General features: G+C 37.6%; 1 protein-coding gene across 1 annotated transcript in view; it reads right to left on the bottom strand.

The window, feature by feature from the left end:
- BAZ2B (bromodomain adjacent to zinc finger domain 2B) overlaps positions 1-17,323 on the bottom strand; it is an 86,879-nt gene that overhangs the window by 49,557 nt on the left and 19,999 nt on the right. The window contains exons 2-4 of the mRNA XM_054381379.1: positions 11,161-11,316; positions 6,671-6,859; positions 5,022-5,215 (exon numbers count right to left, since the gene is read on the bottom strand). Of these exons, the coding sequence (XP_054237354.1) occupies positions 5,022-5,215; positions 6,671-6,859; positions 11,161-11,314 (537 nt within the window). The 5' untranslated portion in view covers positions 11,315-11,316. The remainder of the gene's footprint in view (positions 1-5,021; positions 5,216-6,670; positions 6,860-11,160; positions 11,317-17,323) is intronic.

The following is a 17,323-nucleotide window of genomic DNA, read 5'->3' as shown; positions in this document are numbered from 1 at the left end:
AGCATTGGTGATACAGAAACACGTTTGGTTGTTCCTGAGCAGCACCTGCACGGTACCAATAGTTGTTCTGATCCTCACTCTACTCCACCAGTGAGCAAGCTGAGGCTGCACAGGGAGGTGGGAGAGCATACAGCTGGGACAGCTAATGCCAAATGACCCAAGGGATGTTCCAGACCATACGACATCACGCTCAGCAATAAAACTGGGGGAAGAAGAAGGAAGGGGAAGATGTTCAGAGTTAAGGTATGGGTTCTCTCAAGCCCTGCTTTCCTGGAGAAGGATGAACACCTGCCTACTGATGGGAAGCAGCAAACGAATCCCTTGGTTTGCCTGCACATGCAGCTTTTGCTATGAAATGGCTTTCAGGTCAACCCACAAAATTTTCTCAGTTTTGACCTCTGATTCTCTCCCCATCACACTGGGGAGGAGTGAGCGAGCGGCTGTGTGGGGCTGAGCTGCTCACTGCAGTTAAACCACAACAATGGGATTAAATTTATGTTGTGAAAAAGCTATGAAAAGCAGGCGCTGTAGGTGGATTAGGTCTCATCTACTTGTCAGCTGGTTGGTATCTGTATTTTTTTTAAACTAGGTTGTCTGTATCAATTCCTGTGATGAACACTAATTCTCTGCATCGTACTTTCTGCATACCACCACGTGCATTGCTTCACTGCTGGAAAATCTGAAGAATTTAAGTGCTCGATTCAGAAAGGTGTCAGTTGAAAGTATGAATAGGGGACAATGATTTGAATGTATGCTGACAAAAAATAAGAAATCTAAATAACTGGGCCAGTAAGTCCTTTGTTTCATTGCTGGTGCCCTTTACATCACATTTAAGTCTCTTCCTGCCTAGCATTTGGCACAGATGCTGAGTATTTCTCTGTGAAAGCTAAGATCAAAATGAAGGACAAGACCATGACCTGAAGCAGTAAAATTAACAATGCCTCCTGGAATCACATCTCTAGGATTCCATTCTATTTTTTTTCTTCTTTGTGGTTCTCTATATCTGTGTGTGGAGAGGGAAACACTCAGAACACTGCAATACTACTAAAATCAGAACTATTGAGTTTATCTGCAGTGTTGACGAAGTAAATCTTAGCAACATCAGCTTCTGAAGAGATGCATGCAACAGCCTGGAAAGACAGGAGCAGTGAACGGACTTACTCAGCTGACAGTGTTTACTTCAATCATCAACAGTAAAATTTTGCCACCCATCCTCCTATACAAAATGTGTTAGCTGCTGAATCTTACCACTTTACCTCTTCATAATGGAGATAAGAACATAAGAAAATTACCATACCAAGAAAGGAGTCAGGAACACTTCTGTGAAAAAGGAGCAGCAAGTGCCAAGCAACATCTTACACCTAAGGCTGACTCACAAACAACTACCTTCAGTAAGAAATGGGACAGCCAATTTTGACATAAAATTTAGTAGAACTTTTAAGCAAGCAAATGCTTCAAAACAGATCAGTCACCTAACTACCTTGTGAAACACAACTGCTTCCCAGGGAGTTTTTACTCCATAAGCAAATAGAATCTTTTGACATAGGTAAAACCAATACAAAGAAGTTGGATTAGTAGGAGTCCACAAGGAAGGATGGCAAATTAACAGCTTGAAGAAAATGTATTGATAGGGAAAATTTACACTTGTGCATTTAGTGGATGTCAAAGGATTAATCTTGATGAAGAAGTTTCTATCAAATCTAGCACTAAACATAAAGTAGCTGGGGGTTGGGGGGAAAGGTGCCCGTAAACTGGATAGAGACTAAACCAAATTGTGTGAGCCAGAAGGAGAAAGAGATAACTGGAAAGGAAAAATAACTCTACAGACATTTAGAACAACAAAACATACATGAAAGAAATTCTAAAAGCTTGCTGACACAACACATGAAGCAAAAACACAGACTGAAGAGTAAGTAGCACATTTATTTCATGTGATACACACTAGGAAAAAAAAGGGCATTTCGAAGATACAGGTAAGACAGGCAGATATTTATAGACTATAAAAAAAGTACTGTTTTTAAAAAATATTAAAGGCTTCAAGAAATATACTCAATAAAAATTTATTACTAAGTTATATTTTACACGCAGATTTAACTCTGACTAGGTCCTCTACTGGCAACAAAGTCATAAAAGTTGAAGCAAGAGTGGGTTCAATTAAAGTAAATTTCATATTTGATTTTGGTTCAGTGACTTTAGCAAATCTGCTGGATGGTTATGCTAATTGAAAGCATTCATTGCTCAGAAAGCTATAATCTAGATTCAATAAGAGTATCAAGAAAAGCAGTCTGACCTTAATGACCCAGTGAGACAGTCCCATAAAAAGGTGACTGAAGTGATGGCTTAAAAATATTTCAGTCATGATTTCAAAGCACTGAAGTTTATAAAGGAAATACAATATGGTAGTTGCCAAGAAGAGATGTTAAAAGTAAAGAGTGTCACTACCGTTACTAACTACGTGTCCTGAGCCTAATTCTGGAATCCAGGTAAGTAAAAGACCCAAGAGCAGTATCTCAGAGTGGATTCCTATGTCACCAGCTGCCTATGATGGTAGGGGACCTTCTTCAAGCCAGAAGAGACTCAAGTTCATCAGTTATGCTTTTTTCCTTGATGACTGTTGCTCTACCAATATCAAAATCCTGCTGACCTTCCTCATCCTAGGAATTCACTAATGCCATCGAGAGAGGGGCAGTTGGTTCTGTGGTTCTTTGGTGAGGCTAGAGCAGCACATTCAGATGAATGATTATTTACAAAGCAATCTGCTTAGTCAGTTCTATCTTGGCCACAAACACAGCATGCTTGAAAGAAGACAATTAAAAGCATGCTCAAGTCATCAACACAGTGACTAACACAGCAAGTAAAAAGGTAATGCAGTTACCAAATTTTATATGCAAGAGGTATTTTATGGATAGTATATCAGACCATCATGATGGCATCTATCTTCAATAAAACACTGTTATGCTCAACCAGCATAACATGATACAGCATAAATATACAATGACAATTGAGGATTTGGCACAATTTTAAACTCCTGTTTTGGCCAGATTGAGGTTTATCACTGATCACCCTCTGAAGGGCCACATATACACCTCAGACAAAAGAAACCAGATGAGGACTTTTAATAAAACTACATTCCTTAAAGATCAGATGTTTCTGTTAACTCAGAAGGGTTTTTTTAACAGACTATTGGGGGGGGAAGAAAAAAAAATCATGTAATACAACTTGCTATCAAGACTGCACTTGAGGATTCCCTAAGATCTAAGATGGTAGGAAAACAGAATTAGCATTCAACCAGGAAGACAGCAACACACAAAGTAAATTTAGGGTCTCACCAACTAAAAAAAGGAGTTTGGTATCACCTTTGCCTTTAAAAGAAAACCAAAATTGTATCATTTGTTTTTATTAATACCAAGCTCAAAAGAAAATTACTAAGAGGGTTACAATTGAAGAAATACCAGATGAATACTGAAAGAATAAAGCCCTAAAGAGAGAAATATTTGGAGAAATATCAATGAAATGTTTTAAAATAAACTATGCTCTTTAGAAAGAAAGGAAAATGGGTTTGAACTCTTAAAAGGTAGTATCACTTATACAAAGCTATCACAAAATACTCCATCTGCCTATTCACAGAATCACTGAGGCTGGAATAGACCTCAGATTATCAAGTCCAGACTATGACCTAACACCATCACATTGACTAAACCATGTCACTAAGTGCCACATCCCATCTTTCCTAACTTAAACACCTCCAGGGATGGCAACTCCACCATCTCCCTGGGCAGTACATTCCAGTTTTTATGTGGTACTCTGCATAAGTGCTGTGACAGTCAAATGCAGAGACATTATCTGGAAAAACTTTACCTCTGAACCATAAAAACAAAGCTTACATTTTGCACAAATATCCAGGATAGAAGCAGGATTTTAGAAACAGCCATTTCTAGTATTTAACCTTCATAAAAGTCAGAGTTTCCCAAATACTTGTAACTACCTCAACAGCTTCAAATGCTGTTGACTGTTGAACACATGAGGAACATTGATGGAAAATTTTCTTACGGTAATAATTTTCCTATTGTCGATAGATTAAACACCACATCACTACACAAATATAACAAACCATTTCAGTACTAGCAGCTATTTTTATGCAGATACAAACATCAACTGTCCTTTGAAAATGTCAGCCTCTCATTTTAGAATACTGAATGTAACACAGTAACAGAAAAGAGAACGCATTAGGCCCAATTTACTTGCAAAACAAAAATACTGATATTCTTAAATAAAAATATTTCAGCCTAGATGGCTGCCAGCAGGGAATAACTCCCTTAGCTTCTCTTCTGACAGTATCAGTTTTCCAGTACACTATTTCCTGTGTTTTGACTAAGTAGTTTTGGTTCCAAGAGTAGCAAGTTCTGAAGGAGTGTTTGGGTCAGTACATAAAAAGGTTTAGTAACTCCCTGAGCTCATGTTGTTCATATCAGATGGCTGCCCAAGTTCTTAACTGAATCACAGCCCTCATACATAGGTAATTACTCTCAGAAAAGCATTCTTTTGATGACTGAAAATTCATTTTGCCTCTGAAACTTTCTGTATTTTAAGTTACACTGAAACACCATGAAACAAAGAGATGCAGTTTATAATAGGTTGTACTTACAATTATAACATCATAGTATCAAAGATTGGTGTTTTAATTATGTAAATTATTGCATACTGCTATTAACTAGTGGAATTAGTTAACTAATGGTAGCTTGTGGTTCATAAACACGTCAAAGAAATAAACATAAACAAGCCCCAACCAAACCAAATGCCTGCACCAAAACACAAAAAGCCCCAACACAACAAAAAAAAAAAAAAAAAAAAGGCACCAGAGAGATGAGGGAACAGATCATGCTCTAATAAATAATAATAAGAAAAACCCAAGCCAGTTTGTAATGGGAGTTAACACTTTAAAATGCTGCTGTGTGCACAATCAAAACACTTACCCTGTCATTTTTTGGTCTGAATCTTAACATTCTTTTCTGTATATTTACCTTGTCTTTGATTTTATCAGCTCTGGTGTCCAAGAGCTGAACTTTGCACTGCTCCTGGTTGTATTTGCGGCCTCCTGCTCCTGAGGTTATAGCCTTTGCTTGTCCTGCAGATGTTGCAATGCTAGTGGATAACACAGATGTGCTGACACCAGACACTGCAGTGGTACTGTTCCCATTCAGTGATCCATTTATACCTTAAGATAACAGAGTTACAAAGTGGCACTTAAAAAAAAAAATCTAAAGTAGCAGACATATTCTTTTGAGATGTCCCAGCCACACTAACCCAGCTTCCATAAACACATAACAAAATACTACATTACTCACAGGTTACCCCCAACATATGCTGATAATTTTGCCAACCAAAAAGTCATTTTGATTTGCTCATGGAGTTACTTTAATTAGAACATGCAGAGCATCCATGATTTAAAGGATAAACACATTTAATGCTGTGTAAGAAGAAAAAAAAAACTGAAAACATCCCATTTCAAGCCCTATCCTTGATTTAGTCAGGAGCCAAGGAAAAAAAAAAAAAAAGGATTTTGAAGAAAACAGACAAAAAAATTTACATTTAAGTAAATAACTCTCAGAATAAATTGTTTACAGTTTTGAAGTATCAATCAGCTCCAATGGAAAAAAATCACACGAAATCCATGACACTTCATGAGTTTTGCTATGTGTATAATGAGGTAGAGGGGAAACTGTAGGAATGCTATTTGAAACATCCACATTTAAACTTGCTCACTTTAACTACACAAAATTGCTACTCTGCAATCTTGCAACTATTATCAGCTTGATTCTGAAACATCAGGTCTTAAAACCTATCAAACATTAATAAAATTTAAAAAAAGTTCCTTTGTACATCAAAGAATCATGGAATAGCACCTAGTGAATTGGAAGGGATGCACAAGAATCAAGTCCAAAATCCTGACTCCACAGATTAAAACTTAAGACATTAAATTACAGATCTAAGAGCATTGTCCAAACACTCCTTGAACACAGGACAGGCCTGAGGCCATGCCCACTTCCCTGATGAGTCTGCCCATTCCTCTCTCAGTGAACAACATTTTCCTAACATCCTACGTGAGCCTCCGCTGCTAGAGCTTCAAGCCATCCCCTTGCATCCTGCCATTGGACACCAGAGAGAAGACAGGTTCATCCCCTCAACCTCCTCTCCTCTAAGCTAAACAAACCCTGCATCAAACATGGAACACACATATCTCTTCAAAAAGTGTGCAGTGCCACTATATAAAATATTAAGTTGAAACACAAGAAAATCTTCTGATGTTATTGAGCTACTTCCCCTTGAGACACTGTAGCTGTTGCCATCCCTCTCCATGTCCCCCCTCAACAACTACCTGCAGTGGAACAGTACAAGGCCTCCTACATCAAATCACAAACTTCAAAAGCCCCCATCATTTCGTTACCCCTCAGCCCATACAAACTATCTAAGGAAAAAGAGGGTTTAAAACTATTAGCAGAAAGGGTATTTCTTTACTGTAAGCCCACATTTGTATGTCTGATGCTTAGCTAAGAGAATCAAGTTTCACAGAACGGTCTAGGGATGGAAGAATAGGGAGAGGTAAATTCTACGTCTTTCTACATGTGCAGAAGTTCAGTAAGATTATTCCCTCTACAAATTCAGCCGTTACCTTTTTCTGTACTGCTCCAACTATTTTTTCCTGTAGCTCTTGAGTGAAACGAAGCAGAATCGTGATTTTGTGCAGGAGGTGCAAACAGCGATGGAATTCCCAACAGCGGTGGGAAAAAAGCTGCCCCGGGACGAGAGTGTGTGTCTGCTGTCCGCCACCATTCTGCACCACAAAGGAAACAAAACCAAACTTCAGTCGTTCCAAGAATTAAATATTTCTGGAAGCATGTACATGATCTAGAGCAGCTTTACTTGCTTTCCTCAAAAAGAATGGATTTGCACTTCATTTCACTGACACTAATTATTCCAGGTGATGTATATAGCAAGTATTTCTTTACCCCTTCAGCTCATGTTTAAAGATGTTGTATTTCAGTTCTACTTTTGCTGAACTTCATTTAAATGTATTTAACTTCAGGTAGCAGATTATCACATTTAAAAAAAAAATAACCCAAAAAACCCACCAACAAAAGAATCTCATTTATGTACCTTCTTCCACAACCAATGTCCATGCCCAACTAGTAATACTAAATGTTAGCTACCATCTGCTGCACAGCTCGATCAGGAAACATCACAATACCCTTTGGGAGTTTTTCCACAAAAAAACCCAGTAACAACACTTGCTTCTCTCTCACACACCACAGTTGTGATTTCTTAATGATGCTGATGAACAACAATATATCGTGATGCTTCACAACATTTTGAAGAAAGATCAAGTTAAAACAACCTTTGAGCTTGTAAAGTTTATCAACTTCCTTCATCTCCCCCCCACAAAAAAGAGACTTTAGACTATATTACTGATGATTAGCTTTAAAGAAAAGTGTGCTACATAAGCAATTATTTAATGTGTATAGGAAAAAAGATGCCATCAGTTTTCAAACGCATGTAGAAACATGGAAGAAAAAAAGACAAGTGGAAGCAAAGCCTTACAACAAACCAAACATTATAATGACATTCTTCATCTTTCTTATTTAATGAAAACATCAACAGCCTGTCTAGCAATTAATTCTAATTTTTCCCTAATTTTCCTATTTTAGTGTTTGCTCTTTAAGTCACTAGCTTACTGCAGATGTGCTCTGCATAGCAAGATTGCATATTAAACTGCACTCGTTACATTCTTGACTTACTTCAAATAGGTTAAATATTTTTGAACACAGCTTTTGAAATTCTACTAACCACTACACAGATAAATGATTGCAAGTATTACTCCAAAGGGCACAAACATTGCACCAATGCTGGTCTCTTAGTAACAAGGAACGATAACTGAATGCCTTTGTTAATATTACTAAACTTCATGGTGCAATGTAAGGCTTTCAAAAGAGCTAAAATGGAATAAATACGTAAATAATGCCTTAAAATACAAAGCATCAATGCACCAACCAGCAGAAACAAAAATAACATGTTATTTCTAACAATGCCAAGGGCATTCCACTTACACAGCAAATCTAGACAACTGCTTAGGGTGACAGAAATTACTATGCATTTTCCTCCTTTCTGTGTTGTTCTTTAATTATTACAGTGCTAGCAAAGTCTGCCTTCTATACGTCTCCTCCTTGTATGCATGATTCCAAACTACCTGTAGGCATAATTTCATGGTGCTGGTGAACATCCCTCAGTGTAAAAAGCTGCTAAGCATGGAAAAGACAGGAAATGATGTTTATATATATGTAAGTAACACATCATTGGTTTAAACAAAAACAAACCCCCTCATTTAATTAGAGAAACATCAAAAATATCTGTTAATTTAAATGAAGAGCAAAGCACTGGCTACCTTAATAAAACACCCTTCAAACCAAACAAAATTAGCATTTTAATAAACTCTGAATATGCTCTTACAGAAGCAAGTACAGAGGTAACAAACATGAACACAACTGCATGGACTCCATCTTTAGCTTTCCTTCATAAATCATAGGTTAAGAGAAAGTAGCTGTGGACTAGTTTTCTTTCTTTTTTTTTTTTTAAGGCAATTTTTAAAAAGAGATTGACAAAATTACACACTACTGAGAAAGCTGATACATAATTCCAGCATAAATACCACAGATGATTAACTTTGAGGAGTTAGAATAGGTGGAATGCAGACAAAGCACTGACCTACTACATTGTATTTTGCAAAGTATCAATCCTATGACAGCTCTCAGTGACGCTTGCTTTAATCTAAGAACTATGAGGTGCTTGGTGCTTCTTTTCCAACATGCCTTCCTCTTTTTGGCAATGGGTGAACAAGGAAGCAAGTAATGTATCCGAGTACTTGACTGGAGTGCTTCAATTATTCAGGAACTAGGGCTGTATTAACCAATTAAATTAACTGTATATGATATATTCCATAATGGTTTTGATACAGGTGCTTTGTCTATTTGACCTGGGAACATGCCAACATAATTTATCTGTAGTGTAGTCTCTCTGGCAAAGCATAAAGACTCCCAGTCCTAACTCTCCAGGCAGCGTGGGGACCTGACAAGGTATGTAATCAAGTTTATTGTGACACTGCTTAATAGACTATTGATTGCTGCAAAGAAAATAAATAGATGAATTGGAATAAAAAGCACCTCTCTAATCTAATGCATAGATTTTAAATGCTGCCTTTACTTTCTCTTAAGTCCATTCTTAAACAATTTTATTAGATGATAGAGAAAAGCATTTTTTCAATGTGAAGATAATTACAAGATTGAGATAGGTGGACACATTCAGAATTTTTTTTTTTTTTAAATATCACAGAAGTGAGTAACATCTCCGTTTAGGAACAGGCTAGGATGCAAGGATACCAGTCTAGCCTGACTGCAGAATATCTTGAAAATTCAATAAAGTTTTAACTCTGGAACTGCTATTCCAGCCACAGGTCATTCATGGGAAAACAGTCTTTGGCTGGTTGACAGCATAAATACTTCTGTGAAGTCTCCCTAGGACAGCATATACCTTTTCAGAAGGGTGCAACAGAAACCATCGTGTACTGTGTCAGGTAGAGAAATAGACACTCATAAATAAAACTGATGCGATGCTACTGATAGTAAACCACATTCAAGCTTGTTTTTAGAAATACAAAGTGTCCTTGAGAAATATTTATGTTCTTAAAGACCAGATGCAGCCAGGCAAGGGATTTGCCCATGAAAAAAACTAAAAAGGAAACAACCCCTGAATACTGGGAATTACTATCAGTGGTTTGCACCTATCAGATTATTACTTTTTCTTAATTAAAGTTGAGAACAAAAAGTTGAGAAAAGGACTATTTGGATATTCTAAATTACAAAACTGACAGTTCAGTATCTTTAATACACTGTTCATCTGCTTTGGTCTTACTGTATTTTGTTAGACCAAATATATATCCTATATATAGACCAAATACATACCCTACATATACATAAAAAACAAAGGCAGCAAGGATAGGTAAATGAATCACATAAATCCTCAGTTTGGAACTGTGTGTTTATGGCCATATATAAGTGAACTCTTACCACATTCTTGGAACCACCACAGAGAACCATTTAAAATGGCATGAGCTAATGAATCTAAGATACAAAAGTCTTTTGGAGTTAATCTGTTCTGAAAAATAAAGCACGTGGTTGTTTGTTATGAACAGGTTTAGCTGAATTTTTTTCTGGCTGCTTTTGCAGCAATTAAGATAAACAGTCAAGACAATTCTAGTTATGTTGTGGTTTCTATTTTTCTTCCCAAGGAAGCTACAAACTAATACTGGCTGCAGTAGTGCACTCAGTATCCATAGTACCAGGGCAGAAGAGTTTTTCAGTTTGGAGAATACAATCTTGCTCACTCTACTGCAAGAGCCAAGCAGTGGATTACCATGAATCCAAGCTGAAAAACTTCCTACTTACTGTGTATCTTACAAGACTCAGCAGTATTCAGGCTAATAAAAAGAATGCATATTATTTGTTCTCTAAAGTGTACAAGGTATGTCCAAAGAAAAAGCAGTCAAGAGTTATTTACAATTTCTCGTTCTGTTGATGACATACGCATCATTCAGCTGAAGTACAAATTTAATTCACATAATTAGATTCTTGCACAAAGAAACCTTCCATATAAATTTCCAATTCCAACCAAGATGCTGTCCTTTAATCAAGACTAAGACTACAATGTTGTGAAACTTACCTTTTCAGTCTCAAGTTCCATTAGAAGAAACTAATGCTCCAGAGAGAAAAATACAGCAGGAATTGGGCTTGAATGCTGAGAACATGACGCATATTCAGTAAATTGAATATTAGACCTTAATCTGAAAGTGGCACAGAGTTTGCTTTAGTGCACTTAATTTTTAATTTAATCCCTGCCTCTGAGGCACCTTTGCAAAGTGAAAAATCTCTCCTTCAGTAAACAAGTACTATACAAAACATATCTACATGATATGAATGTCGCCTAGCAGAAGAACGTCAAACGCTTTTCTTCAATGTATCTCTGCCCCCTCATTATATTTGACCTGTAATAATAATTACCAGGGTTGCCAAACGCTAAATTCACACCGCAATATGCAACTGAACTCATTCTTACCGCATGTGTTGACCGCAGAACTCAGTGATGCAGCTCCAGTGGGAAGGCCACCTTTCGATACTGCTGAAGCTACAGAGGGAGTGGAAGATGCTGGAGTCGAAGCAGCTGCAGTAGAGGAGACTGACGATGAGGTTAACCGCTCTCCTGACTCCATATCTGTAAGAGAGAAGAGAAATGTCTGGCTTCTATGGCAGGAAATTAAATCACAAGGGGACTACAATACTCTGCACTGACCACATCTCAGGAGCTGCGCCCAACTCTTGAATAGTTCCACAAGTTCTTCACATGAGGTACACCACATGAACAGCACTCAGTCATTCAGGGAATTCAGCACAACTGCAGCAATTAGGGAGTTATCTAGTCCTGTTGAGAGCTACATCACATTTCATCTTGAATGCCAACAGCTGCACCTTGGAGCATTACCCACACCCTCAGAAGCTCCACTTAACTCAGTCTGGCAGACTGAGCCCTTGTCTGAGGCAGATTGTAGCTCTGCAGCCTGGCCTGTGCTCACACATCCTGGTTAGGTCCCATGTTATAGCTTCCCACCAGGCCTGCATCAGCTCCCACTACTAGATGGACCTTGGACACGACAGATTCCTTTATTTTGTTTGCACCTAGTGACCAGCACAGTGTTCAGATCCTGCAAGACTGTGTCAGGGTTGGCAAAAGCTTTACCTCCATCATCCTCAACTGCCAGCTTGTCCCACCTTGCACAGCAGCCCTGATGTTGCTGCTGCCTGACAGACCCCAGCTTTAGAGACAGGTAAAACAGGTAACACATGACAAAGAGGCTAGGGGCTTAATAACTAGGGGCTTAATTTAGGGAAAGACACAGGAAATACCGTAAGATAATATAAACATAACAACTCCTGTAACTTGCCTGGTAAGCTTTTCTTATAAAATAAGTTTGTTATATTTGTGGTATCAGAAGTTACCAGGATTATTTCACTTAACAAGCAGTGGCATTTTAAGAAAAACACAAATAAACTATTATTAAAAGTACTCATTGTTAAGTAGTTCCTTAAATACTTAAAAACTGCAGCCAATCTAAGCACAGTGGCAGCAGAGTCAAGAGACTATGTGACAGAATCTGCCAGAACTGCAGCTGATGGTGAGTCAGGATATGAGCGTAAATATTGTGCGAACAAATCTTTTCAGAGTCCCTTTATTATTAACATAAGCAACAAGACTAAGCACAGTAAACTCCAAACAGGCAAGGTCCTAAGAAACCAGTTCCTGTCCTGGAGTCTCCTTCAGCTACTCAGGAAGCAGCCTGCTGCAGTGGAACCATGGGAAAGTCAAGTACTAAGCTTAAGTCTAGCAATGACTGCAACACCTCACTCCCAGTCTTTGTAAAACCAACACCAAGTACAAGACAGCCACACATTTCCAAACTCTAATCAGTTCAGAGAACTCATCTGTTAAACAGCACTTCCCACCCAAAGTTATACTAAATAATGACTTCAAATACTCATTTGAAAAGTCAGCATAAAAGGTGTTATCTGTTTCTCCCAAAGACATGGCATCCTTGATTCCTCTGAAAACGAACCTTAAAAAGCTAAGGGCAGTACAGAAGCAAGTGTCACAGTGAAATGCACAAAATACCTGGGAAATACACCATGCCTGTTTTAACCAAATCATTAACTTCTTATCGCTAATATTTTTTCATACGCAGCAATTTCCATGTTCAGGTCTCCAGACTTGCTAACTAGCAGAACAAAAGATACTACCTTCCCTGAAGTGAAAATTGTGCAAAAAAGGGAAGTATAGTATATTGTGCGGAACTGCCTACCCTTTACACAAACTGCTAACAGCCACTCTGAAAAAGAGCACTGAAAGACTTAAATGCTTTTATTTTTTACAGCCTAATTTATGACATGCAAATTTTATGCACACAAAAGAGAATGAGGGTGGGGTTTTTTTCTGCAAACACTAGAAAAATCAACTAATTAAACTGGTATGGCACAAAAAGTAGCATTAACTGCTTTAATGAACTTGAGGGCTGCCAACTTTTTCTTGAACACAATAGTAGAAATCACGAAAAATATTTTCTTCAGAAGCCAAAACATTATTAAAGAGTTAAAATTTTTTATTTGGGGTCGCTAAATGCATACTTTTCTCCAACTAAACATTTTTTATCCACAGTTAAACAACATCTCTGTGATTCATAGAAACCTGTGAATATAATTCAGCTACTCACTGGAAGCATATATATATGCTGTACATAATGCAGGCTTTTTCTGTTGTATCACATCCATTAGATTTCAGAGTATTTCATAAAAGATTATGATTTAGGTTTGCAACTACAGATTTAAGTCTGTAGCATTTCAAACAGATGGATCATTTCCCACTACAAAATATTTACTATCTTTAGTGTGTATATATAGAAAGATAAAGACATAGACATAAATGACTATAACGATGTACATTTTTAGGACTATGAATGACTGAAGTTAGGCAAGGCCAACAGGCAGTCGTACAAACAACCCATGGTTTTGTTGTATTTTGGTATTCACTGTGGTAATTATGGCCATGGTACATTTACTGTATATATGGAAAGTGATAAACACAGCATAGTGGTATTATTAATCACTTGTAAAAGGGGAAATTATTTCTAAGTTTTAATACACTGCATTTGAAACTCAGGATGGAAACTCTGTATTTTACTTATGTTTCCTGACAAAAACATCACAAAATTCACAAGTTTCTTGGGGGGGGGGAAGCTCTACAGTAACACAACATTAAAGTAAGCCTTTACCATCTACTGTATTTTATAAAATAAGCACAGTTAAGAACCTCCTATAAGCAACCCATGTTTGTGTCATAAATGAGAAGATATTCTTGGTAAATCAATACTTGTTTTAATGCAAAATGTAAATTCAGTTATATTTGTAAGCTTTTAACCAGCATATGCCATCTGCTTGAACCGGTAATACAGCATCAAGTAAGAACTGGGAGAACAGTAATAAACTGCTCTTTTAAGGCTCCCCTCCTTCCTCCCCCTCCCCTTGTTGTTTTAGTTTGTGGGGAGCTAGGGGGTGGTTTTGGAGGGACTGCATCCTCAACCTTTAATTCAGCTGCTTGTTTGAAGTCATTAATAAAAACTCTAAATACTGGCATTTCTGTATGACTTTGAACTGAAGAAATTACATTCTTTTCTTAGAGACATACATACTCTTGCTTTCAACCCAAGTCAACCCTTAATTACGTTTAGTTAATTACTCCAACCACAGCAGATGGCTAACTCCAAAAGAGATAATCCCCGAAACAGTCATTAGTCAGGATCAGCAATAATTACACTGTAGACCTAATGTGTTCAGTGACTAAAAAAGTCCATGCAGTTGCAGCAGATCCATATTCTTTTTAACCTTAAGTATAAATTAGAAATTTGTTTCATTTTTGTGTATTTCGTCAGTCAAAACTTATGATGAAATCATGATTGCTTTTCAAACTCTTAATATTTGTAACAGAGAAAATTCCATAAGTAAACCTAGGGGAGACAAAAATCCATGTGTTTTGTATTTACCAGGTGTAGTGATTTATGTTAGCTGCTCTCCAAGCTTTGCCCAGAACTCCAGTTATTTTCACAGAATCTTCCATAGTGCTTAATAACCATGAATGCAACTGAACCCAATGAAAACAAAACAATCTTTCATTGAGGAGGAACAAAGAATGGAAGGATGTGCAGCTTTACACAAGGAAAACGTCTTTTCTGGGTAAGAAAAAAGGAAGGGGGGTATAAAGAGCAGAATTATACATGTTTAATAAAAATAAAACTACTAAAATTAGATAAAGTCTTATTAAAGGAAACAGCAAAACAAATTTTCACACTTGACAAGATGAACTTTCTTCCAACTACATTATCTATTAAGCCCATGCTCCAAACCTCCTTTCACAGGACATTACCATGGATATAATACTATCCCATGAGTGACAGCTGGGATGTGAGACACACTACAGAGTGGGTGTTCAAAAACTGCCAACAGTAGCATTGCTTCCAGTTTAACCTCTACACTCCCATGTACTGCTTCATTAGTTCAATGACAACTTTTAAGAGTGAAGAAGTTCAAAGTGCAAGGGTAAAAATATACTTTAGTCTTCTTCAATGACCAAGTGAAATTTGTGGTAACTATATGACAGCCAGCTGGAGAAGAATCCCACACCATTTGGTACTCTCTCGCCTTACAGCAAGGTAGTTAATCATATTTTATAACATTGCCAGTCCACGAATGCTTTTTGACTCAACACGAGCTCTCTAATCCAAAGATCTTAGAGCTGCTGAAGGGAAGCACATCAGAGTCTCTCAGAACAGACAGTCCAGCACAGCAGAGTTCATCACAAATCTGAAATCCAGCATCACTTTATGAAGTAAAACTTAACATCTAACTCTTCTCCTTCAAAACAAAGCAGAGCTCAAAAAGGTCAGCACATGGTAAACGTGGAATACAGACACTGGCCAGAGGGTGACCCAGCAGGCCAAGTGGCACCCATGGGCTCAGCTCCACCATGTCACAAGGAAGAACAGGTGCAAAAGCACTGGTGTGGCCCAAAATATACACTAAACAAACAGGACCGAAACCTTAGAGAGAAGTGTAGCACTCAAAGGAACAAATGCGATTCTTCACAGACAAGCTACAGACACAGGAGGCTGCCAGTGCTCCTCCCTGCTCTAGTGACAAGGTCTGGTCACAATCTGCAGCACAGTCTACTGCTGCTGCAGTGTTTCAGACATCTGCGAATTTTAAACTCACAAGTGTCAATAAAATTCATGAGATTCACTTTACATGCCTCAAATGCTGTATAAGCCTTAAATACCAGGTGAAGTGCTAAACATTCCAAGTTTCGCAGAACTTCACTGTAATTAAGTCACTTTCAATAATCTAAGCATTTTACATAAAACTCCCCAGGGAAAAAGACCACCAGGATAAAACTTTTTGGTAAATCAATGGCTAGCTTGGCTTGTATTTCACAGGTATAATGCCAACTACAAAGACACTTCTCTCTACAAGTAGCTTTCATATACTACTGTCAGTTAACCCTGTGCAAGGCACACTGTATGTCCCTGCATTATCCTCTAAACCCTTTATAGTCCTCCCCCTTCTATTACCAGGCCAGATTCAGGTGTAACAACTCACTGTTTAAGTGCATCAGAATCCACAGCAGTGAACATCAACAAAATCATAAATATATACCACATCACAATTCCACACGTTTTTTCTCTTAACAGTCTTTACCCACAAAAGGAGACTTACTGAAAGCAAGTACTTAAATGCAGATCAAAGTCTCTTAAGCTTAGCATAACTCAGTCAGGACTGGCAAAAATGGAAACAGAATAAATTGCCATTCCACCATTTGGTAACATGAAATGGCCACCTTAAATAGCCTCAGGATAAAATAGTTCTTTTTTTTTTTAATTCATCTGTTTTGACTCCACTTGACAAGATAAAATCATCCCTAAATGATACATGGAAATTAAGTTGCCACTCAAGAATTTATTTCCTCCTATTTTACAAGCAATTGTGTTATTTTCAGTTAGAAATAAATCTCACTTCAAACACTTCTGCATTCACACATTTCATGATCTTCATGATTATAGTAAAGAAAGAATACTCATGAATGACAAAGGGTATTATAATTCAATTGCTTATACATTCCATGGAGGGGCATACAGGTCAGGTTAAATTACAATCCTCCATGATCCTCATTTCTGGATAAACCTCAGAATATGTTCCTGAAAGCTCCATAATGCTGAGTAAGAAATAAAATCTATCCAATCTGTACCACAAGAAGTGAATAGCTATACTTGGTACATAACAGGCAACACAGCACTGCAGGAAGTCTCTTGATGTTGAGGTGACATAAGTCTACTTAAAAGAAACACTTCCAACCCAGAATATCAACAATAAAAGTCTGGTTTAAATAAGTAAAAATCACATCTACCTGTATTATTTGTCATTCTGTATGAGGTTATATTGGCTTTATACATGTATGTTTAGCTGGCAGTCACCACTTATTTCCAGCAAGCACCCCTTCACCTTCTCTTATTTTCCCTTCTATGTTGAGTTAGGACAGCAAAAGCTGACACCCTCAAAACACAAGAATAGATTAGCAGAGATAGCCATAAGCACTTAAAATAAGGAATGCTCATCCTACAAAAGCC

The sequence above is a fragment of the Indicator indicator genome, chromosome 5 (assembly GCF_027791375.1).
Source record: "Indicator indicator isolate 239-I01 chromosome 5, UM_Iind_1.1, whole genome shotgun sequence".
Classification (NCBI taxonomy): domain Eukaryota; kingdom Metazoa; phylum Chordata; class Aves; order Piciformes; family Indicatoridae; genus Indicator; species Indicator indicator.
Note: the sequence above shows the minus strand (reverse complement) of the source record. Positions and strands in the feature narration are given on the sequence as shown.